At 54.8% G+C, this 27795-nt stretch overlaps 1 protein-coding gene across 2 annotated transcripts; it reads left to right on the plus strand.

Moving 5' to 3' along the window:
• On the plus strand, positions 1-27029 carry MIGA2 (mitoguardin 2). Of its 2 annotated transcripts, none has more exons than XM_059925796.1 (16): positions 1-76; positions 2598-2837; positions 3710-3920; positions 5938-6050; positions 6988-7105; positions 7531-7640; positions 11834-11951; positions 12957-13057; positions 13660-13775; positions 14702-14801; positions 14955-15041; positions 23020-23118; positions 23381-23515; positions 24293-24346; positions 25314-25430; positions 25651-27029. In XM_059925796.1, the coding sequence occupies exons 2-16, from the start codon at positions 2742-2744 to the stop codon at positions 25855-25857; spliced, it is 1782 nt and encodes a 593-aa protein (XP_059781779.1). In that variant the 5' UTR covers positions 1-76; positions 2598-2741; the 3' UTR covers positions 25858-27029. The 2 variants fall into 2 exon arrangements, with proteins under 2 accessions (XP_059781779.1, XP_059781780.1); XM_059925797.1 differs by having other exon boundaries at positions 14729-14801.
• The last annotated feature ends 766 nt before the right edge of the window (positions 27030-27795 follow it).

The raw sequence follows: 27795 nt of genomic DNA on the forward strand, positions 1-27795 counted from the left end.
CCCCCCGTGGCCCCGAGGTTGGTTGCGCGGGCGCCGGGGAAGGAGACGCTGTCCTTCCGCAGCGATGGGATCCAGGGTGAGTGGCGGCGTTCCGGGCTGAGCCCGCGTAGCAGGCGGGCGGCGCGGCAAGGTCCGGGACTGAGGTTTGCAGCGGGCGGGAGCCGTGCCTGAGCGGGGAACTGGGTAGGGTTGCAGGTGTCCCACCTCAGCCGGACTAGAAGGGCCAGCGTTGGAAAGAGCAGGTACTCGGGCCGTGGGCGGCGCGAGAGGTGGAGCGGAAGGTACCCGGTCAGTGGGAAGATGCCCGGGCCTGGAACATTGCAGAGATCGGAGCAGGGGCGCAGGTACTGGACCCGCGCTGGGCAAGTACCGGGATGGAAGGAGCGGGTGCGCGGGCTGTGGAAGGCGGTGGCAGTGGGCACCTGGACGACCCTCAAGGATATTCCGGGGGTCGGGGCAAGAGAGGAGGAGGCCTGACCAGGGGATGCGCAAGGAATTGTCCGGGATGGAAAGAGCAGATTCTGAAGAAGGGGGTATTGCTGAGGTCCAGCGTGGGAGTGCTCAGTGCCGGTCCGGGTCAGACTGCTGAGGTGTCCCACCGGTGTGGAATGAACGGAGACTGGGCAGAGGGAACATTGCTGGGGTCAAGGCGGAATGAAGGGTGCTCAGGCTAGAGTCATTTACGGGGTGGTTCAGGGCAGGGGAGGAGGTGTCCGGGATGGAAAGCGTGGGCATCCAAGCTGAGAGGTTGTGAGTGCCCTGGTGGGGGTGGAATGAGGAGGTTACCAGCAAGGTTACAGGGCAGGAGAGGTGACTTTCCCAGGTGGGGACGACATTAGGAGTGTCCACGTGGTGGGGGACATTGCCATGGCCTTGTCATCACAGGGAAGAGGTGGAGGCTTCTCTCTTTCAGCCCTGGGTTGTGCCAGGAGGAAGGATGGGGTATGGTTGGGCTGGGTCTGGATCCATCCCTGGAGTGAAGCTGTCTTGGGATGGGTGTCATTACCTGGCACCTGCCACTCTTCCTCAGTCGGGGCAGCAGAGGCTGCTCTTGACTTTCCTGCAGGTAAATGCCAAGCCTTGGGGTCCCCCAGAGCTGAGGTCATATCCCAGCTTGGCCATTTACTCAGTGACCTCGGTAGGGTTGATTACCTTTTGGAGCCCCAGTTTCCTCATCATTGAGATAAGCAGTGCTTGCCTTAAGGGTTCTGTGAGTGACTAGACTTAAAACCCTCCATGGAGAGCCTGTTCCAAGCCTGGCCTGTTAAGTAAGTGCTTGGGAAATAGTAGCTGCTGAGCCTCTGATGTTCTTGTCTTCCCTCGTTCGTTCTGAGGCTTGGGCCAAGTTGGGGGTGGTGCTGAAAGAGCTGGCTTGTGACCACTGGAGGTCACATCGCTCAATTTGTAGCCTCCTGGCAGGATGTCCCCTACCCTTGACAACATGAGTTTCTTCAGCCCTAGAACATTTGTCTGCCTGCCGCTCTTACACACACACACACACACACACACACACACACACACCCCTAGAGCTACCTGATAGGATCATTCATCCTTCCCACTCACTGAGGATAAGCCGTTTCTTGTGCCAGTCCAGTGACTTTGGCCGCCGTCCCAGGTAGACAGGGTCCATCTGGCCTTCGTGTTCATTTCGTTTGAAGTCCCAGGAGACCTTGAAGGCATCCTTGGCCTTGGTGGTGGTGGTCGGGGAGCTCTCTGCAGGATCTTGGGGACTGGGTTATATGTGCTCAAGCCACTTATTCACTGGCCTTGGAATGGGCCGTGGGGTACTCTGGGGGTCTCAGAAGGCCCCAGGGGAAAGTTGCCCTTGTAGTCTGTAGTTCTGCTGAGGCTCCCACTTCCTGCTCCATGTCAGATTTGGCGAAAGGGTTGTGTTGAGCACAGAGTCAAAAGTCCGTTAGATCTTGGTCCAAGTCCTGACTCCACCTGGTACCAGCTGTGTGACTTTGGACTCCTGACTTAGCTTTTCTGAGCCTCAGTTTCCTCGTTGGAAATTGGCAGGGGTGTGGGAGGTAGATCGCATCTACTTCATAGAATTGTAATGATTCAATGAAATAATGTATGTAAGGAACTCTGCACAGAATACCCACATAAAGTGTAGTAGCTGTTATTATTTGAGGAAATACCCTGCTGTTTTTGTAATACGTCCACAGGAAGTACAACATTCTTGGTTTTGTGGGAGGTGGAAAAGATGCAATGATTCTCACTCAGGGGCCTGACCCTTTAGAGGCCTAAGGTTTTTGCTTAGCACGTGGGCCATGGGTTTAAAAAGATTGAGAAAGTGTGGTAGAAAGCCCCAAGTTTGAGAGCGACCTCTCCATCTCCCAGGCTCTGGGTCCGCACTTGGGCCAGTGTGCCAGACACTGCCCTCTGCTCCTAGGGCTCAAGGTGGGCAGAAAGTCTGTGGGGCATTTGGCTACCTTCCTGCTGGCAGGTGCAGAAGGCGGGGGCCTGGTTCCAGGCCTCGCATTCCACGCGTGGGCTTTGCTCCCACCTCATCCCCCAGAGCACTCTTGTGTGTGTTCCTTTATGCTCACATGCACACACCCTTGTGGCTGACTTGGTCGTCTGTCTCTCAGCTCTGTGGAGGGACCTTCTGGTATGTGTGTCCCTGTCCTTTCGGGGCGTGGATGGTGCCCGGGACCCAGCCAGCAACCAGTTGAAGACGTTCTCCTTGGAAGCTCTCGGCCCCGAGGGCTCTCGCCTGGGGTGCCGATCCTGCCATGGCATTCCGGAGGACTGAAGGTGTGTCCATGATCCAGGCCCTGGCCATGACGGTGGCAGAGATCCCTGTGTTCCTTTACACGACGTTCGGGCAGGTAAAGACCGGGGCGGGTTGTGGTCCTGCCCTTTACCCCTCTGGTCCCTGAAGCACTGAGCCACTCCTCCCAGGGTCCCTCAGCATCCAGGAAAGTTGGGCCCTCGTGATTGCTGTCCCAGGCAATCCTCTTTGAGCAGAGTAAGGAGGACTGGGTTAGGAGTCTGGGGTCCCAAGCCCGGTCTCCACCCGAGGCCTATGTGGACTCTTGACCTCAGTTTCTCAGTTTATGAAAGAGGTCAGTAATGCCTGCGAACTTTAAATGTTTGTGGCTGACCAGTCCTCTTGACACTTCCTGAAGCTCTGCCCTGTGGGATGCAGCCTCACTCGAGGGGCTCCCAGTCCAGCAGGCAGAGTGAGGGTGGAGCAGGGGCGTGTACAGATGGACCATCGGGTAAAGTGAACGTCATCGTCTTTGAAGAGTGGAGAAGTGGGGTGGGCAGACCTGAGTTCCGTTTCTGCCTCTCTGTCACCTTAAGCATGTGTCCTAACCTGTGTGAGCTTCAGATGCCTCACCTGGAAAATGATGGGCATTCACACAGGTAACACAGGTGAAATCCTGGTGCAGTAGCTGGCATAGGTGCTCAGTCACTGCAGCTGGTAGAATCCTGACCGATGGCGTTGGGGACACCTGCTGGACCCCAAGATAGGATCTCCTGGCCTTGTCATTTTGCCATCCCCCGTCCCCCTCTTTTACATCTCTGTGATCCAGGTTTCAGAGGCCAGGGCCCCCAACTCCCAGGGGGCTGCCTCTCGGTCATTCCTGGTCAGGAGGTATCCCCTGGGGGCCTGGTGCGTTCCCTGCGCCTCACGTGTTCCTCAGGGCAGCTCTCCCAGGGAGATGTAACTGGCTGCCTCCCTCTTTTCTCGCAGTCTGCCTTCTCCCAGCTGCGGTTGACACCAGGTCTGCGGAAGGTCCTCTTCGCCACGGCCCTGGGGACTGTGGCCTTGGCCCTGGCTGCCCAGCAGCTGAAGAGGCGACGGCGGAAGAAGAAGCAGGTCGGCCCCGAGATGGGCGGTGAGCATCTGGGCACGGTGCCCCTCCCCATCCTCATGGCCAGGAAGGTCCCGTCACTGAAGAAAGGTAGGTGTGAGGTGGTGGGGAAGGGCCTGACCTGGAGTCGAGTCTCAGCTGGACCCCTATTAGCTGAGATCTTGGGCTAGTGACATCCTGTCTCCACGCTGAGTCCCTTTCACCTGGGAAGCAAGTCATTGTAAGGATTTGCTGGGTGATGTGGTGGCCGGATGCACATGTCATTGGAAGCGATGGTTCTCATTATCTGAGGACCCTTTGAGAGCACCGGGTCAGGGTGGGCTGGTGGGGTGCAGCTCCTCCGTCCAGCGGTGGAAGTCCCCTGGCTCAGGAGCAGGAAGGGCCAGATGGTTCCTGAGCCTTTTGGTATTCTCACCATCCCCCTCTTTTTCTCTTTGCATACAGTCAGATTCACCCTTTTTTGAGTTTTGACAAACACTTACAGTCATACAGTCACTACCACAATCAAGAACTGTTGCTCTAAATCCCCCCAGGGCCCTTGGTCGTCAGCCCCTTTCCCCTTCCCCCAGCTCCTGGCAGCCACTGACCTGTTTTGTGTCTGCTGGTGTGGCTTTTTTTTTTTTTTTTTTTTTTTTTTTTTAAATTTATTTATTTATTTATTTATTTTTGGCTGTGTTGGGTCTTCGTTTCTGTGCGAGGGCTTTCTCTGGTTGCGGCAAGCAGGGGCCACTCTTCATCGCGGTGCACGGGCCTCTCACTGTCGCGGCCTCTCTTGTTGCGGGGCGCAGGCTCCAGACGCGCAGGCTCAGTAGTTGTGGCTCACGGGCCTAGTCGCTCCGCGAGCATGTGGGATCTTCCCAGACCAGGGCTCGAACCCGTGTCCCCTGCATTGGCAGGCAGATCCTTAACCACTGCGCCACCAGGGAAGCCCATGGTGTGGCTTTAAAAGCCTCTTATGGTCCCGTTAATCGTGTAACCCAGTAACCCAGTGTTTGCCATGTACAGATCGCTTTCCAAGGCAAGGAGTCCTCAAAGGCTCTCATGTTGGAAGAAACTTGTTTTAAGAAGCAAAATCTCCTTCTGTGACAATGACTTTTTTAAAAAATTTTATTTATTTAATTTATTTATTTTTGGCGGCGTTGGGTCTTTGTTGCTGCGCGCAGGCTTTCTCTAGTTGCGGCGAGCGGGGGCTACTCTTCGTTGCGGTGCACGGGCTTCTTATTGCGGTGGCTTCTCTTGTTGCGGAGCACAGGTTCTAGGCACGCGGGCTTCAGTAGTTTTGGCACGTGGGCTCCGTAGTTGTGGCTCGTGGGCTCTAGAGCGCAGGCTCAGTAGTTGTGGCACACCGGCTTAGTTGCTCCGCGGCATGTGGGATCTTCCTGGACCAGGGCTCGAACCCATGTCCCCTGCGTTGGCAAGAGGATTCTTAACCACTGCATCACCAGGGAAGCCCGACAATGACTTTTAATTATGAATTATTGCAAAAGGGAAGTTTTTGTCTTTTCAATTGGACAGAGAAGTTTGTAGACTAGTCTAGAACAAGACCACGAGACATGCTGGCACAGCTGTCTTCCCATTCTGCATTGGCCCCCCTGGAATCCTGGAGTCGTTTCTGGACTAACCTCTTGCTTGCCTACCCTGTACCAGCACCATCTCTGGTTCCACCTTATTTTGCCTTCCCTACTTTTCTCACTTAAAAAAACCAAACCAAAACAAAACTATGTATTTTGAAAAGTTGGTACCTCAAATCCTTTTTAGACGGAGGAGAATTCCAGATCAGTCAGTCAATCAACAACACAGGGGAAGCTGAGTCGGGAGGTAGAAGTGGCTGGGCCTCATTCTCAGGCTTAACCCAGCAGATCCAGGCCCCTCCGGGCCAGGCCCTGCGCCGCGTAACAGGGATGCGGAAGTGAGCAGGACAAGGGGCAAGGGCCCAGCCCTCTGCTGCGAGGTGCACGCCCTGGGGCTGCTCTGCTGTCACCCTGACTTAGAAGGTCAGGACAGACTCCCAGATGAGGAGGACGGGGAGAGGGGTCCGGAGCGGGCAACAGCCGTGCAAAGGCTGGGTGGGAAGCTGGCATGACCCCTCTCCTCCTGTTCCTCACAGGCTACTCCAGCCGGAGGGTCCAGAGCCCCAGTAGCAAGAGCAACGACACTCTGAGCGGCATCTCCTCCATCGAGCCCAGCAAGCACTCAGGCTCCTCCCACAGCTTGGCCTCGGTGAGGGTAGCAGGGTGCCCGTCACGGCCTTGGGGCTCCGGTCTCTGCCCTCGGGGGCTTATGGGCTGGTAGGAAGATGGGAGAAGAGGTTCCATCCATTCATTCGTTGGTTCATTCACTCATCCACCCGTGCAGACTTTCAGAGATTGTCCGTGATCGGGGTGTGCCGGGCATTGGTGAGGGAAAGGTGGATAAATGCGGAAGAGAAGCTTTGATCTCTTGGGGAAGATACTTACCCATGAAAGTGCATTCATTCATTCATTCATTCATTCATCAGACACTGAGCAAGCACCAGCTTTATGTCAGGGACTACTAGGTGCTGAAGATATAGAGATAAATAAGAAAAAGACAAGTTTATTTTCTCTTGGGGAACGGCTTTTGGCTCATTCACTCGTCTAGTTATTCATTCATCCAGCAAGCACTGAGCCCCAGCTCTGAGCCGGCCACTGCCCTGGGGACCCAGGCACGAGCAAGAGCTGGCTCTGCTCCCGCCTGGCAGGCGGGTGGCCGCTCGTGTGGGAGAGACGCGTGGGTGAGAGCCGGGCCCTGCCGGCCCGTATGTAATGGGTGCTCCTTGAGTCCTCCCTATCCCACTCGTAGTGGAGCCCCGGAGCAGGGAGGGGGTCATGCCTTTCGGGAGTGGGGCTCAGGGTGGGTTTCGTAGGAGGCTGCAGCTTCCTGGGCTGGGCATTGGCCTCAGTGTTTCCTCCTGCTTTGGCCATTTCTGTGACCCGTCCTCAGGCACTTGGAGTTGGCGGAAGCAGGCTGTGCCGAGGGCTTGGCCACTGCAGCCAGGGGCTGGTTTCAGGGATGGTATTGCAGAGGGCACGTGGCGTGTGGTGAGGGGCGGGGGGTGGGGGGAGGCTCAGGGGTCCTGCAAAGGGTCTGGGAAGGCCTCATCCCTTATTCTCGGGTTCTTGTGCTACTTGGCACCCAGATGGTAGTGGTGAACTCATCCAGCCCCGTGGCTGCATGCTCGGGGCCGTGGGACACCAGAGGGATGGAGGAGTCTGTGACCACCAGCAGCGGCAATGCTGAGAGCCTCTACATGCAAGGTACGGGCCAGGAGGCTGGCCTTGGGCACCCCCTGCCCACTGCCAGCCCCACCCCCGTGGCCGGGGCAGGGGAGCGGGGAGCGTGGCCTCCTCCCGGGAGCCTAGGCTGGGTTTTCTGGGTGCTGCTTGCAACCAGTTCCAAAACCACCCACCCCAGATCCCGGCTCAACGGATTCCAGCCATTTCTGGACTGGGGAGAGTCTCCAGGAACAGATCTGGTCTGAATGAAGACCTGCAAGCTGGCCAGCCCTGAAAAAGGGGTCGGGACCTGGTCCACACGGTCCTGGCTGTTCCCATCCTTCCGGGCTCTCCTGCCTCCTCGCTCTTCTGAGCCCCCTCTTGAGCGACGTGGTGGGGGGCACGGCTGCTCTCCCTCCGCTGGGGGCCTGACACCCTTCTCTCCCGTCTCCCCCGCCCACACTCAGGCATGGAGCTATTTGAGGAAGCCCTGCAGAAGTGGGAGCAGGCGCTGAGCGTGGGGCAGAGGGGGGACGGCCTCCGGAACCCCGAGACCGCTTCAGAGGCGCCGTCCGAGGTAGGCAGTCCTCCCCCGGGTCTTTCCTACCCCCGGCCACCGAGAAGGCTGGTGGTGTGGCTGGTGGGCGGCCACGCTTGGGAGGCGTCTAGCAGCGCCGCCTTCTGCCAGCCCATCATGTCCTCCTGGGTGGGAGTTTCCCCTTGACCAGGATGTTGACCCAGCTAAGTAAGAAAGTTCACGTAAGGTGCATTAGCCCATGCCTGGTACTTGGTAATTACTCAATAAACCACACTGGTGATTACAGCCCGATCCTGACTACATAAAGAAAATATGAGGGGCTTCCCTGGTGACGCAGTGGTTAAGAATCCGCCTGCCAATGCAGGGGACACGGGTTCAAGTCCTGGTCCGGGAAGACCCCACATGCCGCGGAGCAACTAAGCCCATGTGCCGCAACTACTGAGCCTGCGCTCTAGAGCCCGTGCGCCACAACTACTGAGCCCGCGCGCCACAACTACTGAGCCTGCGCTCTAGAGCCCACGTTGCCGCAACTACTGAAGCCCGCGTGCCTAGAGCCTGCGCTCCGCAACAAGAGAAACCCCCACTCACCGCAGCTAGAGAAAGCCCGTGTGCAACAACGAAGACCCAACACAGACCAAAAAAAAAAAGAGGGGGACTTCCCTGGTGGTCCAGTGGGTAAGACCCTACACTTCCACCGCAGGGGGCGTGGGTTTGATCATTGGTCGGGGAACTAAGATCCCGCATGCCCCTTGGCCAAAAAAAAAACAAAAAAAAATACATTCTTGCAGGGCTGGAGGGAAATAGCCTGTGTTCATAGTTGAGTGGGTCACACAGCTTTTGTCTTGTCTTTTCTTTATATGGTTTTTTTTTTTTTTTTTTGGCAAGTCCAAGCTTTCTATAAGTGAATATTTATCTCAATATCAGAAAAGAGAAATAAAGTGGAAAAGCCAAAATAAAATTTTTTTTGTGCAAAGCACACCTATGTCCTAGGATGAATTGTTTTGTAATAGTTAAAAAAGATGAAAAACTGGAGACTGTTAAGTGCCCATCAGTAGGGGTCTGGAATACTAGGCAGCCTTTATGGTGGCGCAGTGGTTAAGAATCTGCCTGGTGGCGCAGTGGTTAAGAATACACCTGCCAACACAGGGGATACGGGTTCATGCCCTGGTCCAGGAAGATCCCACATGCCGCAGAGCAGCTAAGCCCGTGCGCCACAACTACTGAGCCTGCGCTCTAGAGCCCACAAGCCACAACTACTGAGCCCGTGTGCTGCAACTACTGAAGCCCGCAGGCCTAGAGCCCGTGCACTGCAACGAAGAGTAGCCCCCACTCGCTGCAACTAGAGAAAGCCCGTGTGCAGCAACAAAGACCCAATGCAGCCCCCCACCCCCACAAAAAAAATAAATAAAATAAATAGAAAAAAAGGAGGGACTTCCCTGGCGGTCCAGTGGTTAAGACTCCGTGCTTCCAATGCAAGGGGTGGGGGTTCGATCCCTGGTCGGGGAACTAAGATCCCACAAGCCGTGCGGCGAGGCAAAGAAAAAAAAAGGCTGAAGGAAAACTGTATGGGCTGTTAGGTTGCTCTCTCCACTATATTAAGTGAAAAAAGCAAGATATACAATGTGTATAGTGACCCATGTGTACATTTTTTTCTGTTGAGATGTAGTTGATGTGTAGCATTATGTAAGTTACAGGTGTATAACATAGTGATTCATGACCCATGTGTACATTTTATTTATTTATTTTATTGAAGTATAGTTGGTTTACAATGTTGTGCTAATTTCTGCTGATGTGTACATTTTTAAAAAGACATCCATCCTTGCCTACATATGCCTGTTGGTAACTGCTGGTGTGTATGTGCACTTTTATTTCCCTCTGGACAGGTAACACAAGAGATTTTTTAAAAATATTTATTTATTTATTTATTTTTATATTTTTGGCTGCATCGGGTCTTAGTTGTGGCACGTGGGATCTTTTGTTGTGGCACTCGGGCTTCTCTCTAGTTGTGGCTCGAGGGCTCAGTAGTTGTGGCGTCGTGGGTTTAGTTGCCCCGCAGCATGTGGGATCTTAGTTCCCTGACCAGGGATTGAACCCGTGTCCCCTGCATTGGAAGGTGGATTCTTAACCACTGGACCACCAGGGAAGTCCCCACAGGAGATTGTTAACAGTGATCTATGAGGAGAGGGTCTGCAGGGAAAGGAGGAGAAGGCTTTTCTTGTACTTTTTTTGACTTTTTTTGTCGATCTTTTTTCTCATTCTGGGGGTTGTCTTTACACTTTCCTTTTTTTTTGGCCGCACCACATGGCTTGCAGGATCTTAGTTCCCCAACCAGGGATCGAACCCGTGCCCCCTGCAGTGGAAGCACAGAGTCCTAACCACTGGATGGCTATGGAATTTCCAGTCTTTTCACTTTCTTGAGGGTGTCCTTTGAAGGACAAAGGTTTTTAATTTTGATGAAGTTCAGTGTATCTAATTTTTCTTTTGTCACTTGTGTCGTATGTAAGAAACCATTCTCTAACCCAAGGTGGCTTCCCAGAGAAAGAGCTGGCAGATCTGCCAAAGCTACAAGGCTCTGCTGGCCACACTGAGTTGGGTTACTGAGCAAGATGGCCAGCAGGTCTGGGGTCCCATGGGCTCTGCCAGGCTCTAGCTGGGTGCGCTGGGCCCATAACCTCCTTGAGTTTCCTCTGTGAAGTGGGGTCATGGCAGTCCCTGCCTCAAGGAAGCCCTGAGGCTGAACAGCGAGTTGCTGGTCCAGGGCTGGCGCTCAGTGAAAGGCAGCCGTTACAATCTTACTGTCCCCCTCTGAGTGCTTCTGCCTCTTTCTCCCAGTGGCCTGAGGCCCGAGTTGGCCCTTGTTTCCTCCCCAGGGTCTGGTTACGTGTACTTGCAGGATCTGGCAGCCTCTGTGGAAAACAGAGTCAGGCCTGCCTGTGCCTGGCCCCTTGGCCCAGAAGCTCCTGGGTTCAAAGGAGCAGTGCCCCCGTCTTCCCACACCCTGGTCTGGAGGCCAAGGGCAGCGAGGAGGTCACTGAGGCCACAGGCTGTGGTGCCAGGGGTGCGATGCCTTCCCAAGTGCACATGGTTAATAGGAACAGTGGGGTTGAACCCAGCTTCTTTCTGGGCTCCTAACTGCCCTCTGATTATAATAGCCAACACTTACTGGCCATCACCATGGGCCAGTCTTGTAGGAAGTACTTTATATGCCTTATTTCATTCACGTTTTCCCGAAAATCCTAGGAAGTAGGTTCTCTTACCTCAGTTGACAGATAAGAAAATCGAGGCTCAGAATGAGGGAGTTATTTACTCAAGGTCACGCAGCTCGGAACTGGTGGTGCCAAGGTCTGGACCAGGTCTGCTCGGGTCTAGAGCAGCGCTGTTCAGTAGGAGACCATGTATCTTATTTAAAATTTTCTGGAGACCACGTTAAAAAGCAAAAGGAAATGGGTGAAATGACTTTTTAAATTTTATTTATTTATTTTTGGCTGCGTTGGTTCTTCATTGCTGTGCGCGGGCTTTCTCTAGTTGCAGCGAGCAGGGGCTAATCTTCGTTGTGGTGCACAGGCTTCTTATTGCGGTGGCTTCTCTTGTTGCAGAGCACGGGCTCTAGGCGCGCGGGCTTCAGTAGTTGTGGCACGTGGGCTCAGTAGTTGTGGCTCACAGGCTCTAGAGCGCAGGCTCAGTAGTTGTGGCTCGCGGGCTCTAGAGCGCAGGCTCAGTAGTTGTGGCGCACGGGCTTCGTTGCTCTGCGGCATGTGGGATCTTCCTGGACCAGGGTTCGAACACGTGTCCCCTGCATTGGCAGGTGAATTCTCAACCACTGCGCCACCAGGGAAGCCCTGAAATGACTTTTAATAATATATTTTCTATAATCTAGTATATCCAAAATATTATCATTTCAACATGTAATCAAGATGAAAACTCACTGGGGTATTTCACGTTCTTGTAGTCTTGGGGTTTTTTTTGCGGGGGGATACTAAGTGTTTGAAATTGGTGTGTATTTATGCTTATGGCCCATGTCAGGTGGGACTGGCCGAGTTTCAGGTGTGCACGGGCCGTGCGTTGCTGGCGGCTCCTGTGTGGGGCAGCTCAGTCCAGACCTACGCTTGCTGCTGGGCCTCAGAGCTGTCCCCTGTTTCCCCGGGGGCTGGGGCCCCATCATGGAGAAGGAAGGGGCCGTTGGCGTGGGGAGCTTGGGAGGCCTGCGTTGACCGTCATTGTTTTACCCACAGCCAGAGTCACAGCGAAAGGAGTTTGCGGAGAAGCTGGAGTCCCTGCTGCACCGGGCCTACCACCTGCAGGAGGAGTTCGGGTCCACCTTCCCGGCCGACAACATGCTGCTGGACCTCGGTGAGCGGGGCCGGGGCGCAGGATCCCCAGGGCCCACGACCTCATCCGATCAGTGCCTCCCTGCACAGACGAGGAAACTGAGGCCCCACAGGCAGGAACCGAGTTGGACTGAGGCCCCGGGAGTCCCTGGCCGGTGTGCCTTGCCCCATCCCCTTGGGAGCAGGCCTTGGGGCTGTATGTCAACATCTCCCCTGCCAGCTGTTCCAGGTGTTTAGGTGTTTGGTTTGAGCCCTATTCTGCGGGTGGGCGGAGGGGTGGCTCACGTGGAGATTAGCCTGAAGCCAGCCACGGGGCTGAGAACACACATGCCGTTGCCCTCCCCATTGAGGTCAAGGGGCGTGACATCACTGAGATGGAGTGAAGTTATTCAGCCAAGCAGCCAATGTTCTCCTAGTGCCTGCTGCGTGCCAGACCCTGTGTGGTGACTGTGACCCCCCAGGGCCCTTCCCTGGGTGCTGTCAGCCCCCGGGGGGGAACATCAGACTCCTGAGTGTCGGGCTCCCTGGCTCTACCAGTGGTGAAACGGGCCCAGTGAGGGCTGGCCAGGGTGACACATCTTCCACTTCTGTCCCCGCCAGAGGAGTCCCACTTCCTCTGGCCTCCCCGTGTGACAGAGAAGGCTGGTGGGGCATTCAGGGCTGTGAACCTTTCCTAAGTCCCCTTGAGTGTCCAGACCCCCTCGCCCTTGAGCGGGTGGGGATGGAAGTGCTGAGTGAGTGGCCCTTTGGCATCAGAGGCTGTTTCAGCTTGTCAGAGAGGGGGAGCAACTTGCCCAGGGCCACACAGCATAGCACAGCCTGCCCTCAGAGCTCAGGGCCCACAGGCCTCAGGGTCAGGCGGTGTGGACGTGGCAGGTCCCCTGACGTGAGCACAGAAAATAGGAGCTTTGCCACCATCAGCGTCATTCGTCCAGAATCGGGTGTTGGGAGGCTTGGTGTACATTTAGCTCGAAGCTCGGTGATTTCAGGAGTCTCGGCTCAGCCCCTCCCTTCCCTCTCTGCCCAGAGCGGACCCTCATGCTGCCCCTGACCGAGGGCTCGCTGCATCTGCGGGCGGACCATGAGAACAGCCTGACCTCGGAGGATTCCTTCTTCTCCGCCACTGAGGTGACGCGGGTCGGGGGATGGCTGCGGGGAGAGGGGTGAAGGCCAGGGCTCCTGCGCGGCTCCTTGGCGGGCGAGCTCTGGGTTGTGGGAAAGTGAAGGCATTTCCTCTGATGGGAGCAGAATCTGGAGGTCGCCGAGAGCTGCTCCCCGGGGGACTCTTCAGTGTTGCTGGAATGGGGAAGCCTGAGAAACCAGGGGTCGTATGTCCTATGAGTGAGGGCAGGGGTCCCCATCCCCAGCGGCTCCAGCCCACGCTGGCCTCTCCCTTCTCCAGACCCGAGTGCTCATTGCTTCGTTAGTTTCCTGCCATGGCCACGTGTGCCAGGCGGCTGTCCTTTCCTGGGATGGGAGGACACGGGTGTGTGTGTCCAGTAGATGGTCCCTTTGGGAAGTGCACCCGGTGATGGGGATGCTGAGAGCCAGAGTCGGAGTCAAACCCTGGCCTCTGCCCTCGGCCAGCATTCCCACTGACGTTCCCTCTGAAGCGTTGGCCCCTAGGGCGTACTCTGCCGGAAGTCCCCTGGGCAGGTGCCCTTGACCCACCCCAAGGCTCCGCCCCCGCCCACCAATGCTGCTGACACGGGCTTCCACCCTCCCCCCAGCTCTTTGAGCCCCTGCAGGTCGGAGATTACCCGAGCCCACTCTCCAGGCCTGCCGCCGCCTACGAGGAGGCCCTGCAGCTGGTGAAGGAGGGCAGAGTGCCCTGCCGGACCCTCAGGTGAGCATGGGGGGAAGGAGGCAGGTGCGGGGGGGCTGCCCCCTTGGAGGAGGCTGGGGCAGCCAGCAGGGCTTGGTGGGGACCCAGCTGAGCCAGGCTGAGGGTGGGGTGGTCTGGCCGTGGCTCCTGCTCCAGCTTCGGAGACCCTAGGATGGCCCCGGTACAAGACAGGCAGGTCTAGGGTTGACGATCACAGTAATTAATATAAGTAATTAAAATAACAATCATTCGTACCTGTTCTAAGTTCTCAGAGGGGTCCACTCACGGAAGCACGGTGGGCGCTGTCCCTAAGCCCTGTGTTCTGACACATGCCTTTAAGGAGCCGTCCAGAAGCCAGGCTTTGGAGACAGACAGACCCGGGTTCTCTCCAGGTCTTGCTACTTTGTAGCGTGTGGCCCTGGACAAGTCTCCTGACTTCTCTTAGCCTCAGTCTTCTCCTGTGTGGTATATTTAGGGCTCTTATCCACCTTAAATTAATTGTTCTGTATGATGGTCATGACTCCCAGATTTAAGTATGTGTGTTTAAAGTTCACTGACTGAAAATGGTCAAAAGCCCCAGCTGAAGCCTTGGAGATTTGGATAAAGTGCCCAGATCAGGGCACCCCTAGCTGCCCCAGAAAGCCCTGCCCTGGCCTTGGGAGCAATTTGGCCGTTTTGGTCCTGTGCTAGAGAGGGTCCTTTGCTGGTTGGGGCCTAAAGGAGGCCGAGGTCAGCCCGACCCCCAGTGACCACACCTGCCAGGGGCGCCCAGTGCCATCAAGGCAGCCTGTCCTCAGGGAGCATCCTGTCAGCCCCTTCCTTGGGTTTGGGGGAAACTGAGGCCTAGAGGGGGGCAGCCACCTGCCCGAGGTCACACTACCAGGTGGAGGCAGGGCCACCCAGGGCTCCACCCTGACCCCACGGGGGTGTCGCTGGCTGGGACCCAGGTGCTGTGACTCTGCGCTTCCCCTCAGGACAGAACTGCTGGGCTGCTACAGTGACCAGGACTTTCTGGCCAAGCTGCATTGTGTGCGGCAAGCCTTTGAGGTGGGTGCGGTCCGGGGCGCGTTGCGGGGATGGGGGCAGTCAAGCGGGCTCCTCTGCGCGGATGGCCACCCGCCCAGCCCACGGCGCTGCCCTGTCCACGGCTTTGGGGGGCCGCCAGCCTGTCAGCTCACCCCCTCCCTCCTCACTCCCTAGGGCCTCCTGGAGGACAAGAGTCACCAGTTTTTCTTCGGGCAGGTTGGCCGGCAGATGGTGACGGGCCTGATGACCAAGGCTGAGAAGGTAGCAGGGTGTGGGGGCTCTCTTTTCGGCTCTTCTTCCCCCTGCGTTGTTTGTTTTTCTGTTTTTTTTAATCTTTCTAACTTTTATTTAGTTCTGTTAAAAAAAAGAAAAAAAAAAAGAAAAAACCCAATCTAAAATCGAGCTGACGAGCTCTGACTTCATCCTGCAGGCCGTAGGAGAGCAGGGAAGAGTTGGGTTTTTTTTGCTCCCTGTGTTAATTCTGAAAAATCTGGATCTGTCTTGCCTCTTATTTCTGATTACATGACACAGTTTTACAAAGTTCACCGATTATGAGATGCAAACCATACAAGGTCTCCGGGAACCCCACTTGCCAGGGGGAACCACTGCGCACGATCTGATATATGTTCCTCCTACTCGGTTCCATAGACTAATCTTTGAATATTGTAATTTAACTTCCAAAGCTTGGTTTGTGTTCTACGGGCTGTTCTGCAGCTTTATTTTGTTCCGTAAGAGTCCATCTCGTCCATCTTTCCTTGTCAGTAGATGGACCAGTTGTGTCGTATTCTCTCGGGCGGGTCGGCTCTGGTTAATCTGGTGCTCCCAGGGACGGACATTTGGGTAGTGTCTGACTTTTCCAGTATCACAGACACCGCTATTATACTCAGTCTGTTTATAATCAGATCTCTTTAGGAACCTGTGGGATTTTCTGTGGGGCAAAGCCCAGCTGTGGCAAGGCCGCGTCTTGGGCACAGACGTTTCGAAGGCTGGCAGATCTTGCCAGTTTACCCTCCGAAATGCCTTAACAACTTGAGCCCCTGCCAGCAGTATAAGGCTGTGTCCTCTTACATCTTGGCTGATACTGGATGTCAGTACAGGCATACCTCGTTTCATTGTGTGTGTTTTGGCTTTATTGTGCTTTGCAGTTTTTTACAAATTGAAGGTTTGTGGCAACCCTGTGTCGAGTAGGTCTGTTGGTGCCATTTTTCCAACAGCATTGGCTCACTTCATGTCTCTGTCACATTCGGGTAATTCTCGCCATTTTTCAAACTTTTTTATCATTATTGTATTTGTTATGGTGATCAGTGATCTTTGATGTTACCGTTGTAATTTTTTTTTTAATTTATTTTTATTGGAGTATGGTTGCTTTACAGTGTTGTGTTAGCCTCCACTGCACAACAAAATGAATCAGCCATACACATACAGATAACCCCTCCCTTTTGGACTTCCCTCCCATTTAGGTCACCACAGTGCCTTAGGTAGAGTTCCCTGTGCTATACAGTATGTTCCCATCAGTTGTCTATTTTATACATAGTATCAATAATGTATATGTGTCAATCCCAGTCTCCCAATTCCTCCCACCCCACCCCTTTCCCCCTTGGTATCCGTACATTTGTTCTCTACATCTGTGTCTCTATTTCTGCTTTGCAAATAAGATCATCTATACCATTTTTCTAGATTCCACATATTTGCATTATTGTATGATATTTGCTTTTCTCTTTCTGACTTACTTCACTCTGTATGACACTCTCTAGGTCCATCCACGTCCATTGTAATTGTTTTGGGGTGCCACAAACCGCACCCATATAAGACAGCGAACTTAATCAATAAATGTTGGGTGTGTTCTGACTGCTCCACCGACTGGCTCTCCCCTGTCTCTCTCCCTCTCCTTGGCCTCCTATTCCCTGAGACACCACAGTATTGAAATTATGCCAATTCATAACACTACAATGACCTCTAAGTTTTCAAATAAAAGGAAGAGTCGCATGTCTCTCACTTTAAATCAAAAGCTAGAAATGGTTAAGCTTAGTGAGGAGGGCATGTTGAAAGCTGAGACAGGCCAAAAGCTAGGCCTCTTGTGCCAAACAGTTAGCCAAGCTGTGAACGCAGAGGAAAAGTTTTGAAGGGGATTAAGTGAACACATGACAGTGAACATGAATGATAAGAAGGCAAAACAGCCTTATTGCTGATACAGAGAAAGTTCTAGTGGTCTGGATAGAAGATCAAACCAGCCACAACATTCCCTTAAACCAAAGCCTAATCCAGAGCAAGGCCCTAACTCTCTTCAATTCTGGGAAGGCTGAGAGAGACGAGGAAACTGCAGAAGGAAAGTTTGAAGCTGACAGAGGTTGGCTCGTGAGGTTTAAGGAAAGAAGCCATCTCATAACATAAAAGTACAAGGTGAAACAGTTAAGTGTGGATGAATTAATGAAGGTACTACACTAAACACATCTTCAATGTAGACGAAATAGCCTTCTATTGGAAGAAGATGTCATCTAGGACTTTCATTACTCGAGTGGAGAAGTCAATGCCTGGCTTCAAAAGACAGCCTGACTCTCTTGTTAGGGGCTAATGCAGATAGCGACTTGAAATTGAAGCCAGTGCTCATTGGCCATTCCCAAAATCCTAGGGCCCTTAAGAATTATGCTAAATCAACCCTGACTGTGCTCTATAAATGGAACAGCAAAACCTGGATGAGAGCACATCTGTTTACAACATGGTTCACTGTTGAGACCTACTGCTCAGAAAAAAAGATTCCTTTTAAAATATTACTGCTCGTTGACAATGCACCTGGTCACCCAAGGTGGATGGAGATGTACAACGAGATTCATGCTTTCATGCCTGCTAACACAACATCCGTTCTGCAGCCCATGGATCAAAGAATCATTTTCGACTTTCAAGTCTTATTATTTAAGAAATACCTTTTGTAAGGTTATAGCTGCCATAGATAGTGATTCTTGTGGTGGATCTGGGCAGAGTAAATTGAAAACTTTCTGGAAAGGATTCACCATTTCAGATGCCATTAAGAACACTTGTGACTAGTGGGAAGAAGTCAAAATATCGACATTAGCGAGAGTTTGGAAGAAGTTGATTTCAGCCCTCCTGGATGACTTTGAGGGGTTCAGGACTTCAGTGGAGGAAGTAACTGCATGTGTGGTGGAAATAGCAGGAGAACTAGAATGAGAAGTGGAGCCTGAAGATGTGACTGAATTGCTGCAACCTCATGATAAAACTTGAATGGATGAGGAGTTGCTTCTTATGGATGAGCAAAGAAAGTGGTTTTCTCAAGATGGAATCTACTCCTGGTGAAGATGCTGTGAAGATTGTTGAAATGACAACAAAGGGTTTAGAATATTACGTACACATAGTTGATGAAGCAGCAACAGGGTTTGAGAGGATTGACTCCAATTTTGAAAGAAGTTCTGTGGGTAAAATGCTATCAAACAGCATTGCATGCTACAGAGAAATCGTTTGTGAAAGGAAGAGTCAGTAGATGCGGCAAACGTCATTGTTGTCTTTTTCTTTTTTTTTAATTAATTAATTAATTAATTAATTTTTGGGTTTGCATTGGGTGTTCATTGCTGTGCACGGGCTTTTCTCTAGTTGTGAGCGGGGGCTACTCTTCATTGCAGTGTGCCGGCTTCTCATTGCGGTGGCTTCTCTCGTTGCAGAGCATGGGCTCTAGGTGCGCGGGCTTCAGTAGTTGTGGCACACGGGCTCAGTAGTTGTGCCTTGCGGGCTCTAGATCGGAGGCTCAGTAGTTGTGGCGCACGGGCTTAGTTGCTCCGCGGCATGTGGGATCCTCCCGCACCAGGGCTCGAACCCGTGTCCCCTGCATTGGCAGGCGGATTCTTTTTTTTTTTTTTTTTAATAAATTTATTTATTTTATTTATTTATTTTTGGCTGCGTTGGGTCTTTGTTGCTGCGTGCAGGCTTTTCTCTAGTTGCGTTGAGCGGGGGCTACTCTTCGTTGCGGTGCACGGGCTTCTCATGGCAGTGGCTGCTCTTGTTGCAGAGCACGGGCTCTAGGTGCGCAGGCTTCAGTAGTTGTGGCTCATGGGCTTAGTTGCTCCGCGGCATGTGGGATCTTCCCGGCCCAGGGCTCAAACCCGTGTCCCCTGCATCGGCAGGCGGATTCTTAACCACTGCGCCAGCAGGGAAGCCCCACTGTTGTCTTATTTTAAGAAATTGCCGCAGCCATCCCAGCCTTCAGCAACTACCACCCTGATCAGTCAGCAGCCATAAACATTGAGGCAGGACGTTCCACCAACACAAAGGTTATGACTCACCAATGGCTCAGATGATGGTTAGTGTTTTTTGGCAATAAAACATTTTGGAATTAAGGTATGTACATTGTCTTATTAGACATAATGCTATTGCGCACTTAATACACTACAGTATAGTATAAACATAACGTTTATACACACTGGGAAACCAAAAAAATTCATGCATCTCGCTTTATTGAGATATTCACTGTGTTGGGGTGGTCTGGAACCAGACCTGCAGTATCAGCGAGGTCTGCTTGTAATTTTTTTTTTTTAATATTTATTTATATATTTATTTATTTATTTGGTTGTGCCGGGTCTTAGTTGCGGCAGGCGAGCTCCTTAGTTGCGGCTCCAGGGCTCCTTAGTTGCAGCTCCAGGGCTCCTTAGTTGTGGCATGTGAATTCTTAGTTGCAGCATGCGAATTCTTAGTTGCGGCATGCACGTGGGATCTAGTTCCCTGATCGGGGATTGAACCTGGACCCCCTGCATTGGGAGCGTGGAGTCTTAACCACTGCACCACCAGGGAAGTCCCTGTAATCTTTTTAATCTTTGTTTCATCCATTGCTTTATGTTTCTTGGATTATTAACAAGGTTGCATACATTCTCATGTTTATTTGGCTGCTTATGTTTCTTTGGTTTTTTTGATGGGTTTGAGCAAAGCTCTTGAACCCGCCTCTCTCCTCTGAGTCCTTCCTCCTCATGGCTGGGGGTAATGTGAGGTAATGGTTCTGAAGTGTCACCTCTGACACGTCACCCAACTGTTTAAAACCCTCCCTCGCTCCCACTGCCCTTGGTGTAAAGACCAAGCTCTGCTCTGTGGCCTCAGGGCTTCTGGTGCTCACAGACTTCCTCCCTGATCTGGCCTCTGCAGATGCTGGTCGCTCGGCACCTGGAACACTGCTCCTCAACTCTTTTTGTTGTCGTTAGTTACTTTGTTGTAAAATAAACACATAAGAGTATCAAAATATAGGATTTGGACTTCCCTGGTGGCGCAGTGGTTAAGAATCTGCCTGCCAACGCAGGGCACACGGGTTTGAGCCCTGGTCTGAGAAGATCCCACATGCCGCAGAGCAACTAAACCTGTGCTCCACAACTACTGAAGCCTGTGCGCCTAGAGCCCATGCTCCGCGACAAGAGAAGCCACCGCCATGAGAAGCCTGCACACCGCAACGAAGAGCAGCCCTCGCTTGCTGCAACTAGAGAAAGCCCGTGCGCAGCAACGAGGACCCAACGCAGCCAAAAATAAATAAATTTTTTTAAAAAAGTAGGATTTAATGAATGGAAAGATGAACCCCTGTGTACCATACCCAAGGGTAGAAGGTGGAACACATACCAGTATCCTGAAGTCCCTGTCCCACTCCCTCCTTCTCTTCCTTGGTCACCTGCCTTCTGAGTCCCAGCTCTTTCCCCAGGAGAACTTCACCTGACTTGTCCCCTGGGTCCCGAGAGCCCTTGGGCTCATCCTGCCCAGTATGGCCCCATCACCCTGCATCCTCCTCATTGCTACGAGGGCCAGAAGCCCCGCTCTCCTGGCACAGGTGTGTGCCCAGCCCAGGGCCTGGCACAGGGCAGCTGCTCCATAAACGTGAATACTGTTGGCTCTCCGTACCCATGGGTTCCACATCCACAGGTTCTGCATCTGTGGGTCCAACCAACCTCATTGAAAATACTAAAAAAAAAAAAAAAATCCAGAAAATTCCAAAAAGCAAAACTTGGATTTGCCATGCACCAGCAAATTATTTATTTAGCATTTACATTGTACTAGGTGTTATAAGTAATCTAGAGATGATTTAAGGTGCAGAGGAGGATGTGCTTAGGTTATATGCAAATACTGTGCCCTTTTATATAAGGGACTTGAGTGTCTAGATTTTGGTATGTGCAGGGGTCCTGGACCTAATCTTTTGCAGATTCTGAGGGACAACTCATTATCCTCCCAGCAGCTGCCATTTACCGAGCAGCACAGCGAACCTGGTGCTTCACTCACATTTCTTCACCTCCGGTAGCTCATTTGATCCTGATGTCTCCATCTGCTCGGCCGAAAAGGAAACTGAGCCTGGGGAGGTAGAGGGGCTTGCCCCGGTCACTAAGCAAGGTTAGGGTGGAGCCGGGATTTGAACCCCAGTCAGCCTGAGCCCAGCCATGCCCTTAGCCTGTTCTTTGTGGCCTCCCCAGGAGGGTGAAAGGACGAACAAGTGAAGAAGGGCAAGTGAGGCTACAGCATGGGCTTTAGGTACGCAGGCTTCAGTAGTTGTGGCGTGTGGGCTCAGTCATTGTGGCTCGAAGCCTCAGTAGTTGTGGCTCAGGGGCTCTAGAGCGCAGGCTCAGTAGTTGTGGCACACAGGCGTAGTTGCTCTGTGGCATGTCATGTGGGATCTTCCCGGACCAGGGATTGAACCCCTGTCCTCTGCATTGGCAGGCGGATTCTTAACTGCTGCGCCACCAGGGAAGTCCTTGGCTTGATTTTGATTAAGAAATCAAGAAGAGGCTCGGCTTGAGCGCCAGACCCCACTCCCAGCCCTGGACTGAGCGGTAACTGACAGCCCTGTCAGGTTTTTCCAGGCAGCAGAGCTGGGGTGGCCTCTGTCTGGGAAGACGCCAGCCCCTGCACACACCCAGGCTCTGGAATTGTGGAATCAGGCCGCCTCCTTGCTATGCCTGGGGCCAGACGTGAAGCCTCTCCAAGCCTCAGTCCCCTACTGTGTCAATGGGCGTGTCCTGGGGACATCATGAACTGATGCCAGCGGCCATCAAAAGTGTCAGCAAGGGCCAGCCCTCATCTTCAGCTTCGTTGTCAACTTTTACATATGAGGAAACTGAAGCTTGGGGAGGTTAAGGCACAGCCCAGGATCATCCTAGCAAATTCTCTTTAAGACTTAATGAAAATAGTTTAAAAAAAGATTGTAAAAATGGGAGTTCCCTGGCGGCCTAGTGGTTAGGATTCCAGCCTTTCAGTGCCATGGCCCGGGTTCAATGCCCGGTCGGGGAACTAAGATCCTGCAAGCCGTGTGGCATGGCAAAAAAAAAAAAAAAAGAAAGAAAAGATTATAAAAATGACTCATGCTAATTGTAGAAAAAACTAAGATGATGCAAAAAGAAAGAAAAATTGTCCCCAACGCCACCCTGTTCACATTTTGGTGAACATCCATCCAATGCCCCCTCTGCCTGTGGTTCTTATAAATGGCATCAACCTGCCCCTGCTGCTCTGTGTCCGTTCCACTCTGCCAGGCTCTTGGGCACATCACTGATCTGAAGCCTCAGGATTCATATCTGTAAAGTGGGCACAATACTGGACCATCCCTCATAGGACTGTATGAATAAAAGAGTTAGATCACGTTAGATCAGCCCTGGCATGTACTAGCTTTCCACGTCTGTGAATTACATCTGTGTCTGCAAACTGTGTCATAAGCCCCAGCTAAGCCTCGCAGTCCCAGAGAGTGAAGAATTCCTCCTGTGTGCTGACCATCTCCGTTCTTGGCAGCATTAGTCCTATACACTATTTATTGCCTGATTGTGTTACATGAACGAGCTCATTGACTCCCCCAGAGTAGCCCCAAGTGTGGGGCTGTAGCTTCTCCCGTTTCACCAGTGAGGCCGATGATTGCGGAGATCTGAATCTTTGGCGGCTGGCTCGACCTCACACCCTAGCGCATCCTTCCAAAGTGAGCTCCTTCTGTGGCATGTGCACATCTTCTGGAAGGCGGTCGGCGCTCAGTAACGAGCTGGTGTGAGACATCGCTGGGCGCCCCTGGTGTTGCATCCCTCCGGGACCTGCCCTGGGCGCTGCAGAGGTGTGTGGAGGCGGGCACAGGACACTTCCTGCCCCATTCTCTCCATGACTGCTACTCAGGGATTGGCCTTGGCCCAGCCTTGGTGTGTCCCTCATGCACAGGCCAGCTTGCCCCTGTGGGTCTAGTCCAGCTGCGTCTTGGGGCCTCTCCCACGGCCAAAACAGGCTCTGCTTGTCCCCCCAGAGCCCCAAAGGCTTCCTGGAGAGCTACGAGGAGATGCTGAGCTACGCCCTGCGGCCGGAGACCTGGGCCACCACGCGGCTGGAGCTGGAGGGCCGAGGGGTGAGTTGTTTGCACTGAGCCTCGGTGTCCTGGGGTCCCCCGCACCTGAGATCCTTGAGCCAGGTGGAGGCGCCTGTAGGAGCTCTGCTTTGATTCCGAGGCTCTGAGATGGCCCCATGGCTGCTAGAAGCCCCCATTCCTGCCCTGCCTGCCCCAGGCCCCTCCTCACACCGCCTGGTGTGCCTGCTCAGCCCCGGTGTTCCCACCCAGCCCCTACACACCCTTCCCCGCTCTGCCCTCAGAGCACTGCTGCCCCCCGCAGGTGGTGTGCATGAGCTTCTTCGACATCGTGCTGGACTTCATCCTCATGGACGCCTTCGAGGACCTGGAAAACCCCCCGTCCTCGGTGCTCGCCGTCCTGAGGAACCGCTGGCTGTCGGACAGCTTCAAGGAGACGGTGGGTGGCCGCCCCGCTCCCAGACCCCACGCGTGCGCCTGGACCCCACGTCCCTCCGTCCCTGGCTTTGGGCACCAAGGCTGGCTCTGCACCCATCACGGGGCGGTCACGCCCCTGGGATGCTGCCCGCCGCTGTGACCCAGGGCTGCTGGGCACGCCAGTCTCCTGCCCTGGAGAACTTCCCCCAGATCCCCTTGCTCTCCTCTGGCCAGTGTAGCGCGGAGGGACGTGCACTTCCCTCCTGCACTGTGGTCTCACTTAGGCAGTCTACTCATTTCTGGGCTGCCATTCACTCTGTTCCATTTGAATGCATTAAATAAGTTAAAATACGGGGGGGAAAAAAGAAAAAAGAGGTACAGCAGGAGAGCATTGAGCACAGGGCCCCTGCAGGGCGGCCGTGCTGTGTGCCGTGGGGGTGGTCTGGAGAGGGGTGGGGCTGGTCTTTTATAGGCGGTAACCATGGATCCCCACAATCACTGAGTGAGGTGGGGCTGCTGAGTCATGGCCATTTTACAGGGGAGGAACCTGAGGCCCAGAGAAGACTGCTGGCCAGTCCAGGGAGCTGCCCAGAAAGGGTGAGAGTCAGGATTCAGATTTAGGTGCGCCTGACTCCTAATTGAGGGCAGGGAGACGACAGAGCTCAGACAGCCGTCCCCACCTCCCTGCTTGGGGTGGGATGAGCTGGGGGTAAGGGCCTGGTCCTGGACTGGGGGTGGCTACTGGCTGCCGGCCCGGCCTGTTAGTCTGACCCCCCGGGGGTTCCCATCTTTGATTTAGGCCCTGGCCACTGCTTGCTGGTCTGTCCTGAAAGCCAAGAGGAGGCTGCTGATGGTAAGTGAGCTGACAGGGTCCCTGGGGAGCGCCACGCGGGGGCCTTGGGTGTGGTGCCCAGCTCAGTTGACTCCATTTGGCGTGTGCTGGACCCTGGTCTAGGGGCAGGACGTGTGGGGTGGGCAGAGGAATGGGGCTCGTGCAGGGAGGTCTTACTGAGCCCCCAGGCCCTGCTGCACCTTTTGGCCTTGGTCACAGCACCGGCCACCTGTCCTGCCATTACCACTCCCTTGACCAGGAGGGCCTCAAAGGCACACGTAGATCTGTTTCATCTTCCCACCCAGGGCCCAGCGCAGAGCAGGCCACTGTGAAATGTCAAAGGAATCAAAAGCGGGGAAAGGGCGTCTTCAGAGGGAGGAAGGGCACGTGTAGAGCAGTGGTGGTTGGCTTGGTGGAGGCACCCAGGCGGGGCAGGTTGCTGCCGGGGGCAGGCAGAGCCTCCCTCCCGCCCATCGCCCATCGGGCTGCATTATCTGCTCTCCCAGGCGGCGACTGGCTGCACTATCCGGGCTGCTGCGATCCATTGTTCCCCTCTGCCAGCCCGGCTCTGCTGCCCAGCTGATACCAGCTGCCACTGCCACGTGCTCTGGGCACTTCCTGTGCTGAGCGCACCCCGGGCCCCTCGTGCAGCCCTCACCACAGCCCCGAGGTTGCCCCTATTCTGCAGAGGTGAAAACCAGGGCTTCGAAAGCCCCAGTCATGGGAATTCCCTGGTGGTCCAGTGGTTAGGACTCGGCACTTTCACTGCTGGGGCCTGGGTTCAATCCCTAGTCGGGGAACTAAGATCCTGCAAGCTGCATGGCGTGGCCAAAAAAACCAAAAAGCCCCAGTCACTTGCCCGGCACCACCTAGCAAGGACAGTAATGAGCCGGGCCTCCCTCTGAAGCCCCGGCTCTTAGTACGACCCCAGGGCCTGGCTGCCTCACCCTGCCTGGGTCCCGGCCCTCAGCCTTGCCACCCTCCACAGGTGCCTGATGGCTTCATCTCCCATTTCTACTCCGTATCGGAGCACGTTAGCCCCGTCCTAGCCTTCGGCTTCCTCGGACCCAAGCCTCAGCTCTCTGAAGTCTGTGCTTTCTTTAAGGTAAACAGGGAGCTCGCTGTCTGAGAGCTTGTGCTTCTCCTTCCACTGGGAGCCTGACCCGGGTGGGTCCAGAGGAAGCCCCGGGAAGGCAGGAGCCGAGGACAGAAGGGGCTGGGTCAGGGCTCCAGTGGTGAAGGAGGAGGCTTTGGGTGGCCCGGAGGACCTCAGCGCCGGGGAGCAGGGGCCCCGGCCCAGGTCCAACACCCGCCCTCTCCCCCAGCACCAGATCGTGCAGTACCTGAGGGACATGTTTGACCTGGACAACGTGCGCTACACATCGGTGCCGGCGCTGGCGGACGACATCCTCCAGCTGTCCCGGCGCCGCAGCGAGATCCTGCTCGGCTACCTGGGGGTGCCGGTGGCCAGCAGCATTGGCCTGAACGGTGTGCTGCCCCGAGAGAACGGGCCCCCAGAGGAGCTGCAGTAGTGGTGGGTGTGGACCTGGGAGGGGTGGCTGGCTGGTCCTCATTCACGTGGGTGATGGCAGAGAGAAGGCCTTGGGGGTGGCATTGGAGGCCTGGGTGTCTAGCCGTCAGCAGTGGCAGAGCCCAGGCCATGGTGGCCAAGGGTGCTCGCCCCTGACCTCGCCCCCACCCCAACCTCCATCACCTGGGAATTCCCGAGGCCCAGGGGATAAACTTCCTCGGAGCGGCGTGGAGCCCCGAGGGGCCCGCCTCAGCTGTTCATGGGAAAGCAGAGGCTGGACCAGTGGCCAGTGGGGCCTGAGGCGTTGTGAGGAGAATCAGGACAGGCAGAGATGATGCCCCGGGGGTGGGTGCCCAAAACCTCCCGCCACCCCGGGGCTGCTGAGTGGGGCTGGGAGGGTGGAGATGAAAGAGGGGGTGGCCGGGCTCTGCGGCAAAGGAACCTGGGCTGGACAGTCTCAGATCCAGGCATCTGCCCGGCCAGTCCTGACGGCCCGCTGCCACCCGAGAGAATGTGCTGCTCCAGAGATGGAGGGTAGGAGCCACAGAGTGTGGCCGGGGGGCACCTTGGTGGGCGGCGGGCCTGGGCCATCCAGAGGCGGGCCCGCTTTCCTTGCGCTCACGTCAGGGCGGGGACCAGGCCCTTGGACAAACCCAAGCACTGAACCGGGACACCATCCTTAGGCATACCCTGCCTAAGACTGTCATTTCTCCTCCCACCTACCTCTGCCACCACCAAAGATGGAGGAGGTGGGGCTGGTCCCCTCGCCCCTGCCCCGCCTTCTGTGAGCCCGGAACTCCCTGGCTGGTGCTAGGCACTGAGCTGGAGGCACTGACCCGGGGTGCCCAGGGGCCACATCAGGGGAGGTTAGAGGATGTAGGCGGCTGGACCAGCATCAGGACAAGAAACTTGCCCGGCACTTTGCCTTCAACTCGATGACAAACGCTCTCAAGCCGTGTAGCGGTGCACAGCCCGCCTCCCCGCTGGTCCTGCAGAGGAAGGCCGGCCGGCATTTGTAGACGCACTTCTCTTACAGTGTTTTCACCTGAGGTGGGCTGTTTTATTTATTGCCTTAACACTTTATTTTGAGGTCTGCCCCTTTCCAGGTGGAGAGGCCTACAAGACAAACAGACTCCTGGTTCTCCACACTCTGGAGTTGGGACTGGCTCAGACGGGGCGGGGGGGTGGGGCACCCTCCCCTGAATGGCAAAGGGGGGCGGGGGGTGGTCTGGCCCTTGGGGGCGGGAAGGAGGGGGGATGGGAGAGGGCCCACTATCTCTGAGCCCAGTCCCTCCCCCACGTGGTCCCTCCTGCCCCCCAGACTGTAAGACCGCTGTGCACTAACCGTGCTTCTGGCTCCAAACCCACTTCTCTGGAGTCGCTGCCCTGGACAGAGCAGCCACCTGGGTGGGAAGGACCTGGGCAGCCCCCTCATCCTGACATTCCGTTCATTTGCACTTCCCCGCGCTGTGAATGTAATCTTGGGCCTGGGCCCCCCCGGCTGCTCTGATTTGCTCCCGAATCACAGAGAAGTGGCATTTTCATTTTGTCTTTGTTTACACGTCCATGCACTGCCTCTGGCACTTGATTTGTTGCAGCTTCCCACTTTTGTATGGTAGGGCGTGTGCACATCGACTCTGAGTCAAATAAATGATTTAATGATTTCCTTCCACACTGCCGTGCACGTGTGGCTGTTGCTTCCTGGGGGCCTGCTCTTCGGGGTGCAGTTTGAGGGATGCTCCAGGAGGGCAAAGGTGGAAGGCAGCCTGGTGGGAGCTATGAGCCTCTCGCCAGCCTGGCAGGGCCACGTGTCCCTCGGGTGAAGGTGGGGAGGGTGCCACTGCAGCGCTTAAGGGCATAAATGTGGGCGGGGCAGCCTGGGAGTGGATCCTGCTCGGGCAGCATCTAGGTAAGGTCGCTTAGCTCAGGGGCCTCCTTG

This window comes from Balaenoptera ricei, chromosome 6 (genome assembly GCF_028023285.1).
Source record: "Balaenoptera ricei isolate mBalRic1 chromosome 6, mBalRic1.hap2, whole genome shotgun sequence".
In the NCBI taxonomy this organism is placed as follows: Eukaryota; Metazoa; Chordata; class Mammalia; order Artiodactyla; family Balaenopteridae; genus Balaenoptera; species Balaenoptera ricei.

Excerpts from the sequence above, each read along its gene's own strand:
- MIGA2 (XM_059925796.1), top strand. The coding sequence starts at position 2,742 with ATGGCATTCCGGAGGACTGAAGGTGTGTCCATGATCCAGGCCCTGGCC. Across the intron at positions 7,641-11,833 it reads CTTCAGAGGCGCCGTCCGAG|CCAGAGTCACAGCGAAAGGA; the intron begins GTAGGCAGTCCT and ends TTTTACCCACAG. Across the intron at positions 15,042-23,019 it reads TGATGACCAAGGCTGAGAAG|AGCCCCAAAGGCTTCCTGGA; the intron begins GTAGCAGGGTGT and ends TTGTCCCCCCAG.